Below are 23,589 nucleotides of genomic sequence, written 5' to 3' on the forward strand. Positions count from 1 at the left end.
CGGCCGGCTCCGAGCCGCATCGCTGGGTGCAGCGCAGCGCGGTGGCCTTTCCGCAGCCGAACGACAGCGGCGGGTGAGTCCCGGGCCCAAGGGCCCAGAGAAGGGCTTTGCAGGGAGGTTGGGCGCAGGTGGAGAGAGGGTCACCCCATCTCCAGCTTTGTACCTGCTACGCTTCACCTTTGGATGCAGGGGGCAGGTCGAGCTGGAGAGGTGGAGTCGAGGTGACCTTCCCTGTTAGGGCGGGGGAAGAATGCTTCGGGTGCCCCAAGCCTCCCCCAGCCCTCACCACCCCCATTCCCGGCTCCCGCAGAGGGAACCCGGGTCTTGGATGACGTCAGACCCCTGGATTCTGGACCTGGGCCTTGGGCCCACCTGGCGTTCCCAGCAAACAGTCCGCCTCCTGGGGCCCTCCTCCTGGCGCACGCGGCCGGGTAACTGTGGCCTCTTTGGGGGTCCTTCCTGACAAGAGGCGCCTGCAGGAGGAGCCGTTGTGTTCCCCAGCCCCCACCTAACCGAGGCGGCCGGCCTTTGGACCGCTGGTCTGAGCCGCCTCGGGTTTTCGGGATGGGTGCATTGGTTTGAGCCTGGAGTCCAACGGGGCTTCCGAGTGGTATGTGGAGGGCCCAGATGGAGCTCACTGTAACGCTGACAGGAGTCGGTCATGAGGATGGGGCGAGATACTTGGGAACCCGTCTCGGTCCCTGCTCTGGGAGCCCCCAGTCTAGAGGCTGGGGGAGCCAAAGTAGAGTCTTGGACAGAGAATTTGCCATCTCCGGCGATTCAAACCAGTAATGCCCCAAATCCAGGATGAGGGGTTTAGGGAGGGCCAGGCAGACTTTCCTGTGGACACCAGGAGCACAAGGAGAAAGGGAGACAAGAGCCAGTGAACAAGAGTCTGCTCTTGGAGGAGGTGATATTTGGATGACGAGAGAGGTAACAGAGGGCACTTCCGGGAATGGTCTGGACTAAGGCCTAGAGTGGGGAATCAAGCATAGCTGTTGGGAAGCCTGGCCTGTGAGCCCAGCCGTGTGACTGACCCCCATGGGGTGGGGAAGTCTGGAAAATTTTGTAGCCTATGCCCCACCTGTTCTGTCTTCAAGGGGCAGGCCTTTGAAAGAGGGGAATGGTTCTTGTGGGGAAATTTTGTTTGGGGCTGCACAGATCTTGCTAGTTGAGATATGATCTGGGTTTGGTGAGCCTGAGTTGCTGAGAGAGGACTGACTGGTCACTGGGCCACAGAAAGAGGGTCTTCTTAGGTCTAGCAAAGCCATGGAGAGTTAGCAGGATCCTGGGAGAAGAGCTCTGGATAGGAGCCTTGGGCTCTGTTCCTTTTTTAACTTTTTCTCTGGCTGGCTGGCCACCTTTGAACAAATTGATTCCCCTCTCTGGGCATTTCTTTGCGAGCACATTTCTCTTGGGATAAAATAATAGGACCAAGTACTGACCTCCCTTGAGGAAGCTGCTTGTTCTAGTTTAGAGCTTCACTCTCAATTTTTCTCCCTCTTCCTTTTCTCCCCTTTCCCTCTGCCTTCCTCTTCCTGTCCCTGCCCCCATCCCCCCAGCTGTTCCTCTGCAGGCTGCACTTCCCTTCCGTTCTTGCTGACAGTCTGGAGTTTCTGAGGTATGCTGGAGGAAGTGAGGTACAGCAGGGTTCTTGGAACTGTGGGGTTAGCCTGATTGTGGGGAGGGCATTCGTTGCTCCACTCCCACCCCTGGGCTTGGGAGGGCTACAGAAAGCTGAAGTCACAAGAATAGAAGGTTCCAAGCTCCTCTGCTCTGTGTCCACATTTTAAGCAAGAACGTGATTGACTTGTTCTCTGTGCTCTGTTCTGTGCTGAGTCCCTCCTGGAAGCCCCATCCATGATGGAACCAGGAAGAGATTAGATGAGAATGAGTGAGCATTCGTTGCCCAATAACTGGTTCAGAATATAAATAGTGGGAGGCACAGCAGGGATGTCTAGAAGGGCTTCCAGAAGAGGTGGGATATGAGAAAAATAGTAGGACTGAGAGGAATTGGCAGGGCTCTGGTTTAGGGTCACTGGAAGCAGACGGGAAGGCTCAATATGATCGGCATGAAGCTGGGAAGCAGGTCAGTGTGTGGACGAGAAGCAGAAGGTGGTGGGTGGGAGCTTTGTAGCTGATTGACACAAGGCCTTGACTGCCAGGCACAAGATCAGTAGGCGCTACTGGAGAATCATCACAGGACAGCGATAGCCATGCCGGAAGAGTAGTGTTTTCTGAGAAAGATTCAAGCCCTGATGCTGGGAAAGATTAAGGGCAGGAGGAGAAGGGGGCAACAGAGGATGAGATGGTTGGATGGCATCACCGACCCAGTAGACATGAGTTTGAGCGAACTCCAGGAGACAGTGAAGGACAGGGAAGCCTGGAGTGCTGTAGTCCATGTGGTCAACAAAGAGTCAGACACAGCTTAGCAACTCAACAACTGGAGAGTCGTCACAGGACAGTGTGAGCAATGCCAGGAGAGTAGTGTTTTCTGAGAAAGAGTCATAGTTCTGGGACATCAGGGCTGGGGATATGGGATTGGGTGTGGGGTAAGGATACCAGAGGTAGAGCTGGAGGGGGAAACTTCCATCTTAGCAGATAAGCTCTGGGTGGGCAGGAAGAAAATGACCACTTCTATGCCAAGCACGGGGCTCATGCTGGTGAGTAGGGAGCCCTGGAACAAACCACAGGTCTCTGTCCTGATCTGAGGCCAGACTTGACTCCCTTCTTTTTGGCGTGGACCTCACTCTTTTTACTGTGGGACCTTCTGTCCCCCCAACTTCACAGTTAGAAATGGAATAAACTATAGTCTGTCTTTTGAACAAAATTCAGTTAGTATTTGCTATCTTACTGATAACAAGGAAGTGTTCCCTTAGCCCTGCATCTTTAGGGGCATATGTAGCACTCCCAGTGCCTCCCAACATTATGAAAGACTCTCAGTTGAGGAATGAATTGCTACTTCTCTCCTTTTGCAGTTTAGGAGCTTTGGTTCGCAGAGGCCGATCATTGCTGCCCCTCTCCCCCTGCCCAAGTATAAAGGCTAATCCCTGACAGAAGAGCAGAGGATCCTGGAACCTTCCATTCTTGTGACCTCAGCCTTCTGTAGCCCTCCCAAGCCTAAATTCTTTCTGGGCTAACAATTTACAAACAAGGCAATCTTGCCCTGTGCTCTGGTCCTGAGCGCTGGCTTTCCCACCATCAGTACTTTGCTACACTGACTTCTCTGTAACACCTTTGGGAGACAGCCCGGGACCAGATGGGGGCCAGGTTGGAGCCAGGGTTACAGCCTCCTCCCTTGAGGCTCCTGCAGTCTAGCTGTTGCCCGCTCTCCCTCTGCCTCTCTTCTTTGTTCTCCTGGAGGACGTTACTGTTGGACTGCAGTCTCCCATTGCATATCCCATTGTCTCATGCGAGGCGATGCCTCCTTCAGCTACTCCTTCTGCCAGCTACACCTGAGTCTGGTCATCGCTGGCATGTGGCCACCTCTGAAACCTGAAACCCCAGTATTGTTCTCTGACCACAGTCCAATTTCTGCTTTACCTGTCTTGGGACCTCAAGGAGACCTCAAGTTCTCTGACACTTCCATTTTCTCTATCTCATGAGCATGGCACCTACCTGTCCTTCCTGAACTCCATGGTCCTGGATTTTAACCGGCTCTTGCCCTCAGTGACCATGCCATTGGCCCGTGTGTCCCACCCCAGAGCAGACCACTCCACCCCTCCAGTCCCCCCAGTTCTGGATTCTACACTAAGAATGTGGAAAACTTCTGGTGGCCATCACATACCAGGATAGTCTCATTCTGCTTCCATGGAGGGTCTCCAGCCTCAGCTGTCCCTTCATCACTTCTCGGGACTGTCATTACTTTCCTCTTCCCGTCAGCTGCCCATCCTATTCCATGGGAAGAGTAGTCCAAACTTGGACCATTATCCCAAAGCCCCTTTACTCATGTAGAGGGTTAGTTGAGTGGCATGTGTGGAAGTTGGAGCCACACCTGTGTTTCTCTATTTCCTGAATCCTAGGGCTCCTAGTCTAATTCACCCGTTCTGTGCTATGGATGCCGGCCCTTCCTGTCTCCTGAGATATCGGTGTCTGTCAGCTGTTTCCCCTTTACTGTATCTTTAGTACTCCGCTGTCTTTCCGTAACAATACTGTCTTCCCTGCTTATTAATGTGCTCAAGTCTCCCATCTGGAAAAACCTATCTAACTGTATGTCTTCCTCTAGCTGCTGCTGTTTTAAACCTATGACTTTGTGAATAGTGATATAGAAAAGTGATATAAGACTGTTGTAGACATTTTAGAAAATAAAGCTAAAAGAAAGACAATAATATAATCTCACTATCAAGAGATGGTTATTAATCCTTTAATGTATGGTATTTCATTCTCGACACTAATATTCTCTGTGTTATATTAAAGTCTCAGCTGAGTTTTTTAAAAAGTTAGTCTGCTAGACTTATCCCTCTTCCTCTCCTCATATTCCCTCATTTCTTGGCAACTGCCCTCTGCCCCACCACTCCCTGAAGCTGTGACCTTCTAATTTCCAGAATCAGCCCATGTCACAACTGACTGCTCCGTGGCCATGGACATTGTTGACCTGGTTGACCAGTCATTAAAAAGGTTGAAATAACCTGCATTCATTGACGTGAAACATTTTCATGAGATATTGTTGAGTGGAGAAAACCAGGTTATAAACTAGCATGTATAAAATGATCTCATTTTTGTCATATATGCTTGTGTGTGTGTGTGTGTGTGTGTGTGTGTGTGTTCAGTTGTGTCCGACTCTTTGCGACCTCATGAACTGTAGCCCACCAGGCTCCTCTGTCCATGGGATTTGACAGGCAAGAATACTAGAGTGGGTTGCCATTTCCTTCTCCACATATATGCTTATGTATACATAAAAACCAGAAACCTAAAGGTCAGACTGTTAAAGGGGTGACCTCTGAGAAGGTGGATTTTGGAAGAAGTTGTATTTTCTCCTTTATGGACTTTGATTTTTTTTTTAACTTGCAGATATTTTTATGTATGTTGCTAAAAAGCAACATAATTTCACTTTATTAAAAAAAAAAAAAACTTTGAGCTTATATTTTTTTAAAAGAAGAATAGAATCCTTCAGTCGCTCCCAAGAATCAGAAGATAAAGCTCAAATTCTGCTCATGGCCTTTTAAGGCCAGGATGACTGGCCCCTCCCATCTCTTGGCCCTATTTTTGCCTTTTTTTTACTCCTTCCACTTTAGGCTTTATCTGTGCTCTGCTTCTTTCTGTGTCTTAATTTTGCCATGCCATAGTTCTGACCTTCCCTTTGCACATGTTTTTCTGGTTCTTTCTTTTCCTGGCCAACTCTTATTTATCCTTCAGGATTCAGCTCTGATATCACCTCCTCTGTGAAACCGTCCCTGGCTCCTCCAGGATGGACCAGGGAGGTGCTCCTCTGGGTTCCCACAGCTTTGTGTACTTGCTCTCCTGGAGCACTTCTCAGACTGTGTTATAATTGCCCATTGACTTAGTTACATCCTCTACTCTCACCTCCTCCCTTTAGACTCAAACTTCCCTCCCATATTGCAGAGAGAATTGAAGCCGATATGTGGGACTCTCACTGTCCCTTCCAAGGCCTCAGACCTCCCCCATCTGCTTGCATCATGTTTTTCTTCCCACCTCCTTGCACTGGACCCCATGCTTCTCCCTGTTTCAAAGGCTTTGCTCCATTAATTAACCTCTGTCTCTATTGTAATTGCAACTCTTCCCTGGAACTTCACATCTCGAGCTTATTACATCCTAAACAAACAACCTTGAGCCATAGTCCCTCCTTGAACCACTTGTCTCACCCAAGTATTACCCTATTTCTGTTCTCTAACAAGGCAGGCTTCTTCAAATTGTTGTCTATACCTGCTCTCAGCTTACATGTTCAACTATTAATATATAGTTTGGCTGCTACCACCCCAAGCCCTCAGCCCAGCTCCTGCCACCCCCAGAGTAGTTCTTGCTGGGGTCACAGGTGACTTGCTGTTGCGAGCGTACTGAACGTTTTCCAGTCCAGCCCTTTTAATGCCGGACCTCTCAGTGGCATCTGTCCCATTTGTCCACTCTACTCCTGGCTTTGGAGACTTCACACCATCCTGGTTTTCCTCCTGCCTCATCAACTGCTCCTGCTCATTCTTTGCCAGCTCTTCTGCTTGAATTTTCTTTTCATATATATATATTTTTCATACATTTACAGGATTCATAATTCAAAAAGATGTCCTGAATTTCATCAATTCTAAAATAAACACTTTGATATTTCTGAAAACATTTTAATGTCTGTGACTTTAAAATTTTGGCATCTTATCATTATAAATTGATGGGTTTTATTTTCTTTGTTTTGGTAAATATTATAATGTTCTAAAAGTTGATGGTATCTTGGATTTGATGGTATAAAGATACATAGTAAATGGGATTTCCCTGGCCATCCAGTGGTTAAGACACTGTGCTTCCACTGCAGGGGGCACAGGTTTGATCCCTGGTCTGGAAGATCCTGCATGCATCATGGTGTGGCCAAAAATAGAAAAGAAAAAAAAAACAGATACATAGTAAAAATTATTCCTTCCATCTACTCCAAGTCTATGCAGTTCCTCTGTCCCCTAGGAACCACAATTATTTTTTTATTGATGTCCTACTAGAGATTCTTGATTCTTTGTGTATATATAGCCAAATGCAACTATATATTTTTTCTTTGACTTAAAATATTTATCTATTTTTATGAAGTGTAATTGACATATATTACTTTCAAGAGTACAGCATAATATTTGTATATATTGTGAAATGATTGCCATAAGTTCTAACCACTGGATCACCAGGAAATTTCCTGACATTTTTACAGAACAATTTGAAAGTAAGTAGCAGACAAGACATAATATTTCTAAATACTTCAGCATGTATCTTCTAAGAACTGAAGTATTATCCTATGTAACCACAACACCTAAGAAATTTAACACTTACTTGCCTGGAAAATCCCATGGACGGAGGAGCCTGGTAGGCTGCAGTCCATGAGGTTGCTAAGAGTTGGACACCACTGAGTGACTTCACTTTCACTTTTCACTTTCATGCACTGAAGAAGGAAATGGCAACCCATTCCAGTGTTCTTGCCTGGAGAATCCCAGGGACGGGGGAGCCTGGTGGACTGCCATCTATGGGGTCACACACAGTCAGACATGACTGAAGCGACTTAGCAGCAGCAGCAGCAACAGTGATATCTCCTATCCAGTCTGTATTCAAATTTCTCTACTCATCCTAAAAATGTCCTTTATAGCTATGATTTAAAAATCCAGGACCAGTCATTACACTTGGTTGCAATCTCCTGCAAGTCTCCTCTCTGAGTCCCTCTACCAATTTCTATCTTTCATGACATTAACATTTCTAGGAGAATTTCCCACAATCTGGACTTGTCAGATTCTTTTTTATAATAATTATTTTCAGATTAAACATTTTGGCAATAATACTACATAGGTGATGTTGTGTTCTTCTATGTGAATCACGTCAGGAAGCACATAATGTCCTTTTGTCCCATAATCAGGCAAGTTTGAGAAGTTTGGTCACTTGGCCTGCCAGATCCTTTCATTATAGAAGTAACTTTTCTCTCTTGTGCTTAATAAATAATGTGGTGGTGGTGTGGGGGGGGGTGACACTCAGACTGTGTGTCTCCCCTCTTCCCCAGCCATCTTTCACCCAGTGGTTTAAGCAGCCATTGATAATCCTTGCCTGTGTCAGTTCTAATAGGGGTTACAAAATGAAGATTTTAAAAATTATATCATTCCTTCTGTCTTAGAACTTTTCCTTCCCATCTCCTTTTCTTTTGTGTGTTATAGTGAAGTTTCACATTCTTTTCTTTCAGTATGTTATCATTCCTAACTGATATTATTCATATTTTTCCTCCAGCTTTTTATCTTGAAAACTTTAAAGCTGAAAGAATAAAACAAGGGACACTCATGGAACTTCCCTGAGATTCACCAATTGTTAACATTTGCTTTGATTCTGTCTATGCTGCTGCTGCTAAGTCGCTTCAGTCGTGTCCGACTCTATGCAACCCCATAGACGGCAGCCCACCAGGCTTCCCCATCCCTGGGATTCTCCAGGCAAGAACACTGGAGTGGGTTGCCATTTCCTTCTCCAGTGCATGAAAGTGAAAAGTGAAACTGAAGTCTCTCAGTCGTGTCCAACGCTTAGCGACCTCATGGACTGTAGCCTACCAGGCTCCTCCGTCCGTGGGATTTTCCAGAGAAGAGTACTGGAGTGGGGTGCCATTGCCTTCTCTGGATTCTGTCTATATCTATTCATTATTCCTTATTTTTTGAACTATTTGAAGATTCACATATCACAACACTTTACCCCTAAGCACTGGAGCACATATTTCTTAAGAAAAAGGACATTTTCCTGCATAACCTCAAGAACACTATCACACCCAAGAAATGTAACATAGACCCAAATAATATTGTCTAGAGTCTCTATTCAAGTTTCCTGATATCCCATTGTTTCCCCCCTTGAACCAGAATCCAATCAAGGTTTACATTCAGTTTTTGTTGCCGTGTAGCTTTAGACTCCGTTAGGTTAGAGAACCCCTTGTCTTTTTTTTTTTTGTCTTTTAGGATGTTGGCATTAAAAAAAAATTTATTTATTTGCTCATGGTTGCGCGGGGTGTTCTTTGCTGCGTGCAGACCTTCTCTAGTTGAGCGGAGTGGGGGCTGCTCCTTGTTGTAGTGTTCCTCTTTGTCTTCCCCTGTGGCAGTGCACAGGCTCTAGGCGCACGGGTTTCAGTAGTTGTGATGCATGGGTTTAGTTACCTTGCAGCTTGTGGGATCTTCCCAGACCAGGGGTCGAACCCATGTCCCATGCATTGGCAAATGGATTCGTAACCACAGGACCACCAGGGAGGTCCCGGATGTTGGCATTTTTTCAATGTCCTGGCCAGTTTAGTTTATAGAATGCTCCACAACTTGGATTTGACTGATTGTTTCTTTTGACTATATTCAAGCTAAATATTTGGGGGCAGGAATACCACATAGGTGATGCTCTGCCCCTCCTGGTATATCACATTGGGAAGCCGTAATGTCTGTTTGTCCCATTATTGGTGAGTTTTGAGTTTGATCACCTGGTGAAGATGACGTCTGCCAACTTTCTTCACAGTAAAAGTACCTGTTCTCCTTTGTAATTAGTAAGTCATCTTTGAGACTCTGTGACTGTCTTCTTCCCCAACAATCTTTCACCTAGTGAAAGACTTGGCAGCCATTGTGGATCCTTGTGTGAATCAGCTATGACATTCATGATTGCAAAATTAGAAGATTTTCTAATTCTGTTACTCCTACATGTATAGCTAGCATTCTTCTGCAAAGAAGAGCTTGCTTTCTTACTTCCTCCCTCATTTAAAAAATGAGTGTCACTTTGGATTATTTTTCAAACTCAACATGTTATATTACTGTCATTATTTTTGATGCTCTGAATTCTCCCAAATTTGGCTGATTGGTTCAGTTCAGTTCAGTTCAGTCGCTCAGTAGTGTCCAACTCTTTGCGACCCCATGAATTGCAGCATGCCAGGCCTCCTTGTCCATCACCATCTCCCAGAGTTCACTCAAACCCACGTCTATCGAGTTGGTGATGCCATCCAGCCATCTCATCCTCTGTCGTCCCCTTCTCCTCCTGCCCCCAATCCCTCCCAGCATCAGAGCCTGACTGGTAGCCCCTTCAAATTGGTGTCCTTTTGACATGTTCTAATTAGTTGAATTCCTGCTTATTTCTGGCACCACAAGATGTTCTAGGCTGATGTTGTATTTCTTTGTCCTGGCTTGGGACCAACCACATATTTTTAAAGACTTGAGTTCATATTGATGCCTCCGATTCAAATCCAGCATCACAGGGCTCTTTCTTATCTTCCCATATTCCATATTCTGTCTCTGTATCTAACATTGAGAACCCAGGTTCCAACAACACAAACACATTCTGTCATATGTTCTCTGCTATGGTACATACGAAAAGTTTCAGTCACCACACTAATACCAACAGTAAACCTGCTAAGATTTTAGATTTCTTTCTAGTTGTTTTTGCTCTTAAGATAGATCCTTTTAAGAGAACACAGTACTGGGATCAAGCCGCTTGGCCAGTTCTTTTTCCTGTGTGATTGTGTTATCAATTTGCTGTACAGATAGCTTAATTTGTTTTTGTTTATTTCAATTTTAGTAGTTCTCTCCAATATATATATATTTTTTGGCTGTATCACCCAGAATGCAGGATCTTAGTTCTCTGTCCTGGGTTCCAGCTGAACCTGGGACCTAGGCAGTGGAAGCTCAGAGTCTTAACTACTGGGCCACCAGGAAAATCCCTGTGTTTATTTCAATTTTAGACTTTCATTTCTTTTGGGTATAAGTTTTTGAATACGTAAGACATTGTATGTAAAAAAATACGTAAAAATCTTTACGCAGAGAAGTCTCACTACTCATCCTAGCCCTTCCATCGAATGAATGACCATTTCATTAGTTTCTTATTTATTCTTTCTGTATTTCTCTTGCAGAAACAAACTTATAAATGCATGTTCTTGTTTCTCCTTCTTTTATATAAAAAGTAGCATTCTAATTACAATAATTTGTACTCTGCTTTTTATTTTTTTGGCCACTTCTGGTGGCTCGTGGCGTCTGTTTCCTGGCATCTTAGTTTCCTGATCAGGGGTTAAACCCATGCCCCCTACAGCAGAAGCGCCAAGTCCTAACCCCTGGGCTGCCAGAGAATTCCCTGCTTTTTCTACTTAACAGTGTATACTGGAAATCATTCCATAGAAGTTCAGAGATACCATCTTCTTCTTTTTTACAGCTACATGTTACTCTATTGAATGATATACAAAGTTTATTCGAACAGTTGCTTCCAACATTTTGCTACTGTAAAATGGCATCATCCTGAAAACATATATTTGTTGTTTCTTATTTGTGGGTAAATAACTAGAGTAGGATTCTGGGGACAAAAGCAAAAAATACTTTTATTCTCCTCTCCCCTGCTTTATTTTTTTTCAACATGAAAGGTAGCATAAACTATTCTATGCATTGCATTTTTTCAACTGCTTGTAATTGCGGAGCTCTTTCCATATCAGTATTTTTAGAAGTAACTGTGCTTGCATGCTCAGTCACTCAGTCATGTCTACCTCTTTGCGACCCCATGGACTGCAGCATGCTAAGCTCTGCTGTCCATGGAATTTTCCTGGCAAGAATACTGGAATGGGCTGCCATTTCCTCCTACATGGAGAAACAGCCTGTACCATTTATTTAACCAGTCTGCTGTTGATAGACATGTCAATTGTTTCCAGTCTTTTGGTATTACAGTGTTACAATTAATAAGTGAGTGAGTAAGTGAAGTCGCTCAGTCGTGTCCGACTCTTTGCGACCCTGTGGACTGTAGCCCACCAGGCTCCTCTGTCCATGGGATTCTCCAGGCAAGAATACTGGAGTGGGTTGCCATTTCCTTCTCCAGTTACAATTAATGCAGCTGTGTAAAAGAACCATTTCATGCTTGTCTTTGTCATGCCTGTCTTTTCCATTTGTGGTAGATGTTGTTAGGTTTTTACATCTGTATTTGATTTCATATCACAGTTCAGTTCAGTTCAGTTCAGTCGCTCAGTCGTATCCGACTCTTTGCGACCCCATGAATCACAGCACGCCAGGCCTCCCTGTCCATCACCAACTCCTGGAGTTCACTCAGACTCACATCCATCGAGTCAGTGATGCCATCCAGTTATCTCATCCTCTGTCGTCCCCTTCTCCTCCTGCCCCCAATCCCTCCCAGCATCGGAGTCTTTTCCAATGAGTCAACTCTTCGCATCAGGTGGCCAAAGCACTGGAGTTTCAGCTTCAGCATCAGTCCTTCCAAAGAAATCCCAGGGCTGATCTCCTTCAGAATGGACTCGTTGGATCTCCTTGCAGTCCAAGGGACTCTCAAGAGTCTTCTCCAACATCACAGTTCAAAAGCATCAATTCTTCGGCGCTCAGCCTTCTTCACAGTCCAACTCTCACATCCATACATGACCACAGGAAAAACCATAGCCCTCACTAGCCAGACCTTAGTCGGCAAAGTAATGTCTCTGCATATTACAAAGGGACCACAAAAGATTATGATGGCCTAAACTTCAATAGAGCCAGAGGACTTTGACTGGAACTCTAGAAAGGTTTGTTTTTCTTTTAAAGCAAACTCTTAATTGAAGTATAACAGGTAGAAAAGTGCACAAATTGTAATCGTATGCTTGAGCAATTTTTACAAAATCAACACCTCTGTGTCAGCAACACCCAGGTCCAGGAACTGACCTTAACCAGCACTCCTGATGCTTGTGTTCCCTTCACTCTCCTGACTTCTAACACCATAGATTCATTTTGCCTGATTTAAACATTATAGAAATCTCTGCCCACTTTTTTTTCTTTTTACTATTTTTATTTATCTATTTATTCGGCTGTGCCGAGTCTCAGTTGCAGCAGGCAGGATCTTCAGTCTCCCTTGCAGTCTGTGGCATCTTTTAGAGAGAACTCTTAGTTGCGGCATGTGAGATCTAGTTCCTTGACCAGGGATCGAACCCAGGTACCCTGCATTGGGAGCGCGGAGCCTTAGCCACTGGGACCACCAGGGAAGTCCCTCTGCCCAAATTTTGATGCTGCATTGCCTTAGTGCTTGGCCATAGACCATTTCCTGCTTTTCAGTATATCTGTATTTATCTATCAAAGTTACTGTTCTGGTAACATGCTCTCATTTGCTTCCTTCACCTTCATTCACCAACCATTACCTGATGTCTGTCTCAGCACAGGCCTCTTGCTAAGCTCATGACCCAGATATTCCCAAAGCCTGCAAGGCTTTGTCCTGTCTGGAGGTTCTCACCGCACCTCAGACTCTGTACGTTCACGATGAAACTTCTCTTCTTCCCTGGAGTCCTGCAGCTCTTCTCATGACGGGGCTCTCAGTAAATAGCCCACCGTTTGCTCAGTGGTTTAAGCTGGCAGAGAGTCTTCATGAGGGCCTCCCTCCCCCTACACTCCAGAGCCACCTTGGAGCCCCTTCTAATTGGCCTCCTAAGTGCCTCAAGAACCCCACCCTGCCCACCTCCATTCCTGCTCCCTCTCCACGCACTCTCTGCTTTGGCCACAGTGGCTTTCTTTCCCTTATTCAGAAGCATGAAGCTCTTTCCCGCATCAGGAGCTGTACAAGAGGCTGCCCTGCCTCAGGCAACTCCTCTGTATTCTTCAGGCCTCCCCTTACGGCTTTCCTGACTCCCCAGACCAGATCACCTGATATATGCTGTGCATGTTTCCATAGCCATCCTTCTCTGTTATACTGTTCTCGGCCGAGGTTATTGACTGTTTCATGCCAACGGCAGGGACCACTTCTTCATGCTCTCTCCCCAGTGCCTGGCAGATTATAAATGCTCAAGAAGTGAATGAATCACTGGAGACAAAGGCAGGGGGAGGGGAGCCCAGCCTGTGACTGAGGCCAGGCAGGGCTCTGCCTTGTTCAAGGTCAAGAATAGAATTTCCTCAAGCTTTCTCTGTCACTTGACTTGCACCTGCTTGAGGTGGCCTCCCAGGTTCCTTTCCTACCCTCTGCTGGGATTTTCTGAAAATAGATTTTATGCCTGGAGGTCAAGGGCAGGAGTCCTTGGAAGGGTAGAGCTGGTGGAATGGTGGTTCTGTGAGATGGGTCCTGCTCCAGGGAGTTTGCAGCCCAGCTGAGGCTGAAAGAAGTACTTGGCTGGGTGAGCCATGATCCTCAACCTTTGCTGACTCTTCTTTCCTTCCAGTTCAAGACAAAGAAGCGTGGACAGGCCGCTGGGCCAGCGGGTGCCATCATGTCAGGTAAAGGGAGGGTGGACCCACGTGGGTAGGACACAACAGTGACATAGGGTGGGTGGCCCCTTTCCTGGTCCGTTTATACCCCGTCGTTTTTGAAGATCAGATTCTTTTGGTCCTCTTGCTCCTGGGTTTCCCCTGGTCCCCCACCGAGACTTACTATCAAAGACCCTCACTGTCTAGCTGTCTGTCAGACCTCTCAACCTGGGGACCAGAGACAACCCATCCTGACGCCCTGGCCCTCCTGTCCATCTGACCGATGAGTGACATGGGTAGCTCAGTCCCCATCCTTTCTGTCACCATTACTCTCTAATACTCTGAGACCTTTTCCTTCTGGTTTCTGGGTTGTCTGGTTTCCAAAGGCTCAAAACTGGAGAGACCTGTAGGGACTATCTAGTTTGATCCCCATCCCACTGGATAAACGGAGGTCTGGAGAGAGGGGTGATGACTGAGCCTTGCAGTGGAGGCTGGAACCCACGTCTCCAGACTCACCATCCTGCTGCTTCTGCCCAGAACTATCCTTGACTCAGTGTCCATGCCTGATGGACGGTGTTTACTGTTTTTATTCTTCTGACAGTGGCGCTGCCTCAGGGCCACTTTGGAGACCTGAGGCAGCAGGAGAGCTGGTGGGGATGGTGAAGTGGCCTGTGGCCACAGGGGCCAAGAGGGCAGCCCAGGCTGGGGGAGAGCGATCATATCAGGTCACTGGGGAGGATGAAACTGTGTAATGCGCCTCACCCGCAGAGAAAGTGAACAACTTCCCACCACTGCCCAAATTCATCCCGCTAAAGCCATGTTTCTACCAAGACTTCGAGGCCGATATCCCTCCTCAGCATCTCAGCATGACCAAGCGCCTCTACTACCTCTGGATGCGTGAGTCCTGTGGGGTGGGGGTGTTCCAGAACTGGGGAGTGGGGAGGGGGCTGCTGGCAGGTGCTGGGCACTGGGACGGGGTGCCCCCAGGCCTGGGTCCTTCAGCCTCACCTGCAGCATCTATCCCTGCCTGGCTCCTGCAGGCTCCTCTCCTGGGCCGACTCCCCAGCTAGGTCTCAGTTTCCCTCACCTCCCATCTAGCCTCTCCTCATGCCCCCATCACAGAGCAGCCGGGTGTGTGTGAGGGGTCTCTGCCTGCATTGCAATTCCTCATTTATCTTCTCATGGGAGTGTTTTTCCAGGGAACCTCTGGTGATTACCTCAGGAGTCTGGATTTGGAGAGGAATCCTCCCCTCAAAGCCTCGTTTTTCTTGCTTTCTCTGGAAGATTGCTCCAAAAGAATGTTCAGTTGGGATATAGTCACCAGGCTGGGCTGGTCACTCTACTTCCCAAGCTGCAGCTTCCTTATTTGTAGGAAAAAGGGTACTGGCTCAGTGATTGCTGCGCTTCCATGTGGATGTGTGTTAAGAGCTCAAGTTCTCAGGTTCTAAGATTTTGAGGTTGAGAGTTTTAAAGGCTCCAGTTTCTGATGGTCTGTGATGTTAGAATAGTTACAAGGGTACTAGATCAAATGTGCTGGAGAGAGATGGGACTGTGAAGAGAGATGTAAACCGATAGAAAAACAGGGTTAAAAAAAATAAAACTGAAAACAAAACAAAATAAAAACAGGTTAATGAGTGTTCTATGTAAAGAGCAAATAAAATCAGTGAGAACACCATGATTCCAGGAAATCTGGTGGTAATAAACAGGGATGAAGGAAACACAGCTGAAACTCACAGAAAGAAATGCTTTACCCTCATTGTGAGGGGCCCTGAGAGGGGTGTACCTCTCATGTGACAGCATTGTCAGGCCAGACTTGGGGAGCGGTGACCCTGGGCTCTGGGAACTCTGCCCCTGAGAAGATCTCATCCAGGAGCTGGATTTAAGGGCTATAAATATCTTCCTAAGTCCTTACTAGGTGCTGGCCAGATGCTTTGTTCCCAAGGAAATGTATATAACCCTTGAGATGCTTAAAGAGTTCTATTCAGAAGCCAAGACCATAGACGCCTGGCTGTTTGAGGCCAAGATTAAGCCTTCTTTCCTTTGTTTATTAAGCAAGTCTTTTTTTTTTTTTTTTTTTTAATTTATTTTATTTTTGGCTGTGCTGGATCTTCGCTGTGGCATGAGGGGTCTGCAGCATGCGGGGGCTTTTTTGCCCCTGTTGGGGTGTAAGGACTTCTCGTTGTGGAGCACGGGCTCTAGAGAGCACGGGCTCAGTAGCTGCCCTGTGGCATGTCAGATCTTAGTTCCCTGGCCAGGAATTGAACCTCTGTCCCTTGTGTTAGAAGGTGGAGTCTTAACCACTGGACCACCAGGGGCGTCCTTGTTCAGCAAATCTTTGTGGAAGGGGCCTTGGGCTGACAACATTGGAGGAAGGGAGCTGGGTGTGTGTTAGTGCAAGCACCAGATGGGGAGACTTGAGGTCTCTGCTGGCTGTAACTCAGGAATACAGTGATTCACAGGTTTAGTTATAGAGTATGTAGGCATGGAAGAGAAGGAGCCTGGGTCTCACTCTTGGGCAACCTCTAGTTTGGTTGATGGGCTGGGATTTGTCCTTTGGGAAACATGAGAGCACCCAAGTTGTTAGGAGGTCAGAGGGATGGGAGGTGAATAAGACTGCAGTAATGAAAGACTTCTTGGAGGAGGTGGCATAATAGAATTAAAGAAAGACTGAGATCCCAGCCACTGCTGCCTGTCCTATATAAGTGTGGGGCAGATGGTATGACGACGTAAAGAGACATTTCCTTTTCCTTTCCCCTTTGCATGCCCTACCTTGCAAGAGAAGATGGAAGATGGGTTTCCTGTGCCATGGGCTTGGTGATTGCTGTGGGTCTGGGAAGGCCAGGGACTAAGGCTATACTTATAAGAAGAGCATTTCTCCCAGGTTGAGGCTTTGGGGCTCTTCAACAGGACTTGCTAGGCTGAGACTCTGAGTTCCTGATCAGGGGAGTCTCTTTGTTCTCTGCAGTTCTCAGATCCCCAGGAATGGGTGTAGGGGGTTGGCCTGAGCTCCCAGTTATCTTTCTTACAGTCTATACCCCTCTGTGTGTGTATGTTACATGTGTATCTTATGTATCTCTGTGTGTGTATTGGCTGATGTGACTTGCGGGTACGCATCTGTATAAATGTGGTTTGCATGTGTGTTTGTGTATGTCTGTATCTTTCTGTGCTTGTGCTGTTTGCCTGTGTTTGATTATGGGTCTGTGTTGAGTTATGGGGTGCATGTCTGTGTATGAGTGCTTGTGTATTTCCGCATGGGCCTTGGTGTCTGTGTGCGTGTCTGCTGTCTGTCTGGTGTCTGTTTACGTGCTCCTGGGTCTGCAGTGAATAGCGTCACGCTGGCTGTGAACCTGGTGGGCTGTCTCGCGTGGCTGATCGGAGGCGGGGGAGCCACCAACTTTGGCCTCGCCTTTCTCTGGCTCATCCTCTTCACACCCTGCTCCTACGTCTGCTGGTTTCGGCCCATTTACAAGGCCTTCAAGTAAGTGATGGGTGCTAAACCCAGCTCCTAACCCTGTATCTTTGCCCGTCTCCCCTGTCTCTTATCTACATATTTTTCTCACTATTTTTTTTTTTTTTTTTTTGCTGTCCCCCAAGCTCACTTTCCCTTTATCCTCAGCTCAGACTGCCAGGTAGGATTTAGGCTTCCTGGGAACTCTCGGCCAGAATGAGAGGGCTGGGAGTCAGAGCCTTCCTCTTAGGTCCTTCCTTCTTCACTCTACCCTTGGGTGAGACAACATAGAGACCAGATTTGTTCTTGTTTTCCCTTCCCCAGGCAACTAGCTGAATGATAAATTTTGCCAGTGGGGCTACCTGTCTTGGTTTAGCTGCCCATCCCAGTACCCATGGAGCTGGCTAATTTGATGCCAACTAGACCATCTACCCACATGCCAATGGGACAAGCCATCCATGTGCCACTGACACTGTTTACGTGCTAATGAGGGCATCCAACTCTGTGCCAAAGGGACTACCCATCCATGTATCAGTAGGGCACTGTCTTAGTGCCAGTGGGTGTCTGCCTTTTTTCAAGTGGGATTTTCAATCTTTGTGCCAATGGATTATCCCTCTCAGTGCCAATTGGTCCTCTAATATTAATGTTTGCCAATTGGATCCATCAGTTTATGTGCCAATTAGGTTATAATCTTGGTGCCAGTCATGTGTCCATTATTGTGTCAACAGCACTTTCTATCTTGTAGGGCCTCCACTCATGTACTACTGGAGCTTCATGTCTTGGTGCCAGTAGGGTTGTCCAGCCCTTTGACATGGGTTGTTAATTCCTGCCACAACAGACCCATCTATTTCTGTGCCAGCCAGCCATGTACCACTGAGTGGTCCATTCATGAGGAGATCTCTCCCTATGCAATGTGGTACACTCAGGTCTAACACATGGAAACTTACAAAGATCCATGGGTAAATGCTGTCCCATTTTGACCCCTTAACTAAGATCCACTGTGTACTCACTTACACTTGGAAGGACTTGAAAGTCTTAAAGGCAGGGAAGCCATGTCCCTCTACCCAGGTGACAGGAGCCCTCTCCTCTGTTGCAGGACTGACAGCTCCTTTAGCTTCATGGCATTCTTCTTCACCTTCATGGCCCAGCTGGTCATCAGCATCATCCAGGCTGTGGGCATCCCAGGCTGGGGTGTCTGGTAAGAGTCCAGGGTGTCTGGGACTGACCCAGGGCTAACCGGGCGGCAACTGGGGTGTGTCCTTTGCTTACTTCTGTGGGCTAAGCTGCCTGGCCTGTGGGAACACCATGAGTTATTGGAAATGTGAAGGGATTCAGGATAACTTAGTAGATACAGCATAGCATCAGAGGAGAATAAGACAGTGGTTTTTAGGGGTGATGAGGGATATCAAGCATCATGAGATAACCCAAGAGAAGGAAGCCTTATGTTCTGAGAAGCTTGTTTCCTGAGCCAAGGGTTCTTCCTAAACCACTGACACAGGCCCTGTCCATCCACTGATATGCTCTCTCTCTGTGACAATGAGAAGGTCCCTTACGCTAGTGGGGCGGCTCCTGGGTGCCCGTCACTGTGCCAGGCAGCCCCACAGCTGGCCTGTCTCTGCAGCGGCTGGATCGCCACCATCTCCTTCTTCGGGACAAACGTTGGCTCAGCAGTGGTGATGCTCGTCCCCACCGTCCTGTTCACGGTCATGGCCGTCTTTTCCTTCGTTGCCCTCAGCATGGTATGTGGCCGCCTCGAGAGCTACAGGGTGGTGTTGGGAGGGACCGTGGTCCGTAGCAACCCTTCTCCCAAGCTACAGAAAGACCCAGTGGTCTTCCCAGGGACTCACTCTGGGATGGCTCGATGGACTTTGCTCCCAGTGCACAGGGCACGGGTCAGAGGGGGGACTGGCTTTTACCGTGACTTACCTCTGGCTCCCACGTCTTTTCTGGATGGGCTGCCTCTTCCCCTTGAGTAACCCTTCCTTGTGCTCCTCCTCCTACAGGTCCATAAATTCTACCGGGGCAGCGGGGGTAGTTTCAGCAAAGCTCAGGAGGAGTGGACCACAGGAGCGTGGAAGAACCCGCACGTGCAGCAGGCGGCCCAGAATGCAGCCATGGGGGCAGCGCAGGGTGCCATGAATCAGCCGCAGACTCAGTATTCTGCCACCCCCAACTACACATACTCCAATGAGATGTGAACCAGCCAAGCCGACCGGGAGCTGGCTGGGGGCCGGTGGGATGGGGGCTCAAACCACAGGGTCTGTTGTGGTGACCAAGCAGGGTTCCCCTCCCCTTTTTCTCCTCCCGCACTTTGTACAAAGAATCAGAGTTATATATGTATATGTATATGTACGTGTACCACCCCTCCCCCACACCCTTTGACTCTGCTCTCAGCACCCTGAGAGCGGTGGGCTGCACTCGGAGCTGCCCCGTGCGGCGGTAGTTGTGTCTGTGTCCCCTTGTGAATAGTGTGCAGTGGAGGTCTCTGTTGTGGTGCTAGATGTACGTTTAGAACTAAACCAGCCCTCCACCCTCCCATCAGGCTGCTCCGTCTGACCTCGGTCCTGGCACCCCTCATGGGGCAAGGGAGGCATAGCAGAGAGCCTGGCCCCCTCCCAAGGTTATGAGCTGAAACTGTTTCCAGTTTTGGTCTTCCTGGGAAGCAGCAGTATTTAGCACTCCTGGGGATGTTGGTGGGGAGGGTGGAGACCTGCAGGGAATCTTCCCTTGCTCCTTTGGATCTGGGTCTCTGCCCTCCCCTCCCACCTCCCACAACCTCCTCCTCCATTTCTCTCTTCCTGCTGTCTTTCTTCCTGCTTCCTGTGGTTTCTGCCTCCCCAGGGCTCCTCTCTTCCCCATGTGGCATTTCTTCATCTTCCTCCAGGCTGAGGGTCCCACTTGTATCTGCTCCTGAGACTGAAGCCCATTCTCAGATCCAGGAAGCAGACAGAGGACAGGGGAGCTGAGCCTGAGCCCTGATGTGGGAGGGCACACAGCCAGAGATGTGGAGCCCTCCTGGGTACCTAACCTGCAGGGGATGGAAATGTAAGGCAGGGTCCTTTCTTCCTTGCCTTGCCTTCTCCTCCTTTACTTCCCAGAGCCCCCTCAAGCCCCTCTGCCTGTGTCCCTCCCCACACTTGCAGCTGCTGTGGCCTGATTCTCCTGCCCTACCCCTATTATGTGCTAGGTGATGTCTGCCATCTACAGGGGCAGATTGCACTGCCTTCCCTGAAGAGCTGGGTGGTGTCTGGGCAGTTTTCAGGTGTAAAGGTGCAGCTGTGTGCTTGCTAAGTCGCTTCAGTCATGTCCGACTCTTTGCGACCTTATGAACTGTAGCCCACCAGGCTCCTCTGTCCATGGGATTCTCCAGGCAAGAATACTGGAGTGGGTAGCCATTTCCTACTCCAGGGGATCTTCCTGACTCAGGTCTCCTGCATTGGCAGGCGGGTTCTTTACCACTAGCGCCACCTGGGAAGCCCAAAGGTGCAGCTGGAACAAAGGATCTGTAAATAATTACTGGTCTCCGAGTGATGTCTGATTGACCCAAGCCCACTGGGCAGGTGCTGGGTGTCTCTGAATGACCACTGGATTCCTGGGAGCAATAGATGTTCTGTTTGGGTCTGATAGAAGGGATAGGCTCAGAGGACTGGTCCTGGAGGGATGAGTCTTCTCAGAAGAGAAGGTAGGCAGGACCAACTGAGAGGGGATCATGCATCCCCCCTGCCCCACCGCCCCAGCTTGCTCTTGGGCATAGGGCAGTTCTGGGCACTTGAACTCAAGGTCTAGGAAGAAGCACAGGCCAAACCCTATATGCAGGCACAATAGCTGGAATATGGTTTCAGGTTAGAGGGTGGGAGGGGAGGTTCTCTGGCTCCTGTTGTTTTTTTTTTATCATATTGAGATTACTTGCTCCCCTCTGTCTACTGGGCTTGATTCTTGGCCCTTCCTCACCCCCATTAGAACCCCCTTTCCTTTCCAGGATAGTGATAGAGGCCTGTGGGCCTGTTGTGTCCCAGGCATTGTGAGAATGTTGTTGGTAGAGGTCCTGGCTCTCTCGGAGGCCTGAAGAAGAGTGGGTTCTTACCCATGGAGCAGCTGCCCATTTCTCACTCATCGCCCCCACCTCCCACCTGGGCAGTTTGGCTTGAAAAACCAAACTCCGCCTGGCCACTCTGGGTGGCTCCAGCTTAGAACCCAGCACCTGGTTTTCCAAGTGCTATCTGAGCTTTGAGCTCCAGGTACTTCATTTTCCTATAAGGGGAACCAGGGCCTCTGGGAAGTTATCTTCCTAATGGCCCCTTAGGCTTGGGCCAGAGCGTGATTGACTCTCTCCTCTACCACTTTCTCTTTGGAAAGCAGTTGTCACAGCCCCTAGTATCCGAAGAGAGACCCCAGGTCTAGGTTCTCCCTTCCGTCTCTCCCCACCCAGACCTCTGGCTCCCTCTTCCTCCCTCTCTTTGGTGACCCCAGGAGGCCTGCACAGCATTCTTGACCTCTTGGATGCTCCTTCCCATCAGCTTCCTGTCCTACCCGCCTTTGCTCTTTCCTGGCTCAGGCCTGTATGGCCACGCCCTGGCTCTGCCCTTCGGAAGACCTGCTATACCCGCGTGTGGCCCAGCTTGTCCAGGCCCTGGGATGCTGCATCTCCAGGCATCTATGCACTTTCCTGGGGAGGGAACCGAACCAGAAGTGGGGGCTGGGCTCAGGTTCATCTCTGCTGGATGGTCTGGCTTGAGGGTAGGGTGCAGGAAGGCTGAGGTCAGTTCTGGGAATCCTCAAGTCTTTGGCCAGTGACCTGCTTTTGCATTCTGCTGGTGCCCACTGCCCCTCCTTGTTTCTGGGAAACACAGACCATTCTCCAACTGGCAGTTGAGCTGCCTGAGCCAGTGTGTCTCTGGAAACTGAGTGAACCGTAATAAAGGGGAACATTTGGCCCTCTGTGTCCTGCTGTGTTGTGTGTCTTCATGAGGGCCTGTGTGGAGCCTCGCCATGGGCTGTGGGGCATGGAAGTAGGGTGGGTCCATGGGCCTGTCGCCTGTCATTCCCAGAGTTCAAAAGTCAAACACTTCTGTGTAGTTCTTTCTCTGAGGCAACCTTGAAATTGCTACAGAGTCCTGCCTGTTACGAGTTCTGAGTTTCCTGAGGAAGAGCTGAGTTCACATGCTGCAGCTAAAGATCCCCCATGCTGCAACTAAAAGATTCTGCATGCAGCATCTAAGACCTGGCACAGCCAAAAAAAATTTTAATTAAAAAAATTAAAAAACAGAAGATAGGCTCAGTAAAAGTATTAAGTACTGCAGTGATAAGCAGTGTGGGTGGGGTTGGGGGGATGAAGAGGTCATGGCAGGCCCAGATGAACACAGGAAGTACCAAGAACTTGGGAACCGTGTTCTCGGTGGGATTCCCCGAGTGGACTACAGTTCCTGGAAGGCTGAGAAGTTGACTACAACTCCCAGAAGGCTACGCGGTCGCGGAGGCAGCCTCCGACGGCCGTAAAGTTACGTGCCAGTCAGAATCAGCGGGAGGGGCGACCGGGATACCGCGATATTTGGGGGCTGCTCCGAGACGCGCCTGGCGCGGGTGAGGATACTGGGGGAACCGTGGAGGCTGGTTTCCCGTGGTGGGGCAGGCGGGAGGCTGGGGAAGCTTCGTTGGCGACTTTGACCTCTTTGTGTGACCTCAGTTTCCGTGTATGTGTGTGCGTGTGTCCATGTGTGTCCTTCCTCTCCTATTGGTCCCAAGAATCTTTGTTCGCCGCTGCGGGTCTGCAGGTGTGTGTGTGTATGCGTGTGTCCGCTGCTGATCTCCGTGTGTGTGTGTGTGTAGCAGTGTGTGTGTAGCAGTGTGTGTGTGTGTGCGTGTGTAGCAGTGTGTGTGTAGGGGCTGTGGAGTCTATGGGTCCGGACCTGTTTCCAGCTCCATCCTGAAGTGGGGCATTTATTTTTTTAAACTGATTTATTTTTAATTGAAGGATAATTTCTTTACGATATTGTGTTGGTTTCTGCCAAACAGCAGCATGAATCAGCCATAGGTATACTATGAAGTGGTGCATTTCTGTATGTGCCTTCCCATCCCTGCTTTATGCTCTTCTGCAGTTGCCAAGGGCCCTTTAATCTAGTTTAAAAGGTGGCCCTTTAATCTAGTTTTATAAAAGTTAGCCCTATCGGTTACCCACATTTACCTCTTGCCTTAAAGAAAAAAAAAAAAAAAAACAAAACCCCGAGCCTACTTTCAAAAAGGAAAGGGGATGGCCCAAAGTACAAACCATTTTACAAGTTGATACAATAGAAAAAGGAAAGCCCTGGGATATTGCAGTTATCCCCTGGCTCCATC

At 48.4% G+C, this 23,589-nt stretch overlaps 2 protein-coding genes and 1 long non-coding RNA gene across 6 annotated transcripts in view; 2 read left to right on the forward strand and 1 right to left on the reverse strand.

Annotated features, from left to right (window-relative positions):
* Positions 1 to 22,196, forward strand: SCAMP5 (secretory carrier membrane protein 5). Its single transcript, XM_040257293.1, has 8 exons — positions 1 to 73; positions 1,563 to 1,621; positions 13,784 to 13,838; positions 14,577 to 14,705; positions 17,130 to 17,286; positions 18,353 to 18,454; positions 18,878 to 18,995; positions 19,260 to 22,196. Exons 3-8 carry the CDS (start codon positions 13,832 to 13,834, stop codon positions 19,452 to 19,454), a joined length of 708 nt encoding a protein of 235 aa, XP_040113227.1. The 5' UTR covers positions 1 to 73; positions 1,563 to 1,621; positions 13,784 to 13,831; the 3' UTR covers positions 19,455 to 22,196.
* LOC120875479 overlaps positions 21,701 to 23,589 on the reverse strand; it is a 24,997-nt gene continuing 23,108 nt past the window's right edge. The window contains exon 4 of the long non-coding RNA XR_005723970.1: positions 21,701 to 21,711. This is a non-coding gene — a long non-coding RNA (uncharacterized LOC120875479). The remainder of the gene's footprint in view (positions 21,712 to 23,589) is intronic.
* PPCDC (phosphopantothenoylcysteine decarboxylase) overlaps positions 22,371 to 23,589 on the forward strand; it is a 25,646-nt gene continuing 24,427 nt past the window's right edge. For 2 of the 4 annotated variants that reach the window (XM_040257298.1, XM_040257296.1), the window contains exon 1: positions 22,371 to 22,836. The gene's annotated coding sequence lies outside the window, so the exon portion shown is untranslated. Of the gene's footprint in view, positions 22,955 to 23,589 lie in introns of all 4 variants that reach the window. The other 2 variants (XM_040257297.1, XM_040257299.1) reach the window with 2 other exon arrangements.

The sequence above is a fragment of the Oryx dammah genome, unplaced genomic scaffold, assembly GCF_014754425.2.
Source record: "Oryx dammah isolate SB20612 unplaced genomic scaffold, SCBI_Odam_1.1 HiC_scaffold_16, whole genome shotgun sequence".
NCBI classification, from domain to species: Eukaryota; Metazoa; Chordata; class Mammalia; order Artiodactyla; family Bovidae; genus Oryx; species Oryx dammah.

Bases quoted from the DNA above. Each gene is read 5' to 3' on its own strand.
- SCAMP5 (XM_040257293.1), top strand. The intron at 17,287-18,352 runs GTAAGTGATGGG...CCTCTGTTGCAG, and splicing joins CCCATTTACAAGGCCTTCAA to GACTGACAGCTCCTTTAGCT. The intron at 18,455-18,877 runs GTAAGAGTCCAG...CTGTCTCTGCAG, and splicing joins ATCCCAGGCTGGGGTGTCTG to CGGCTGGATCGCCACCATCT.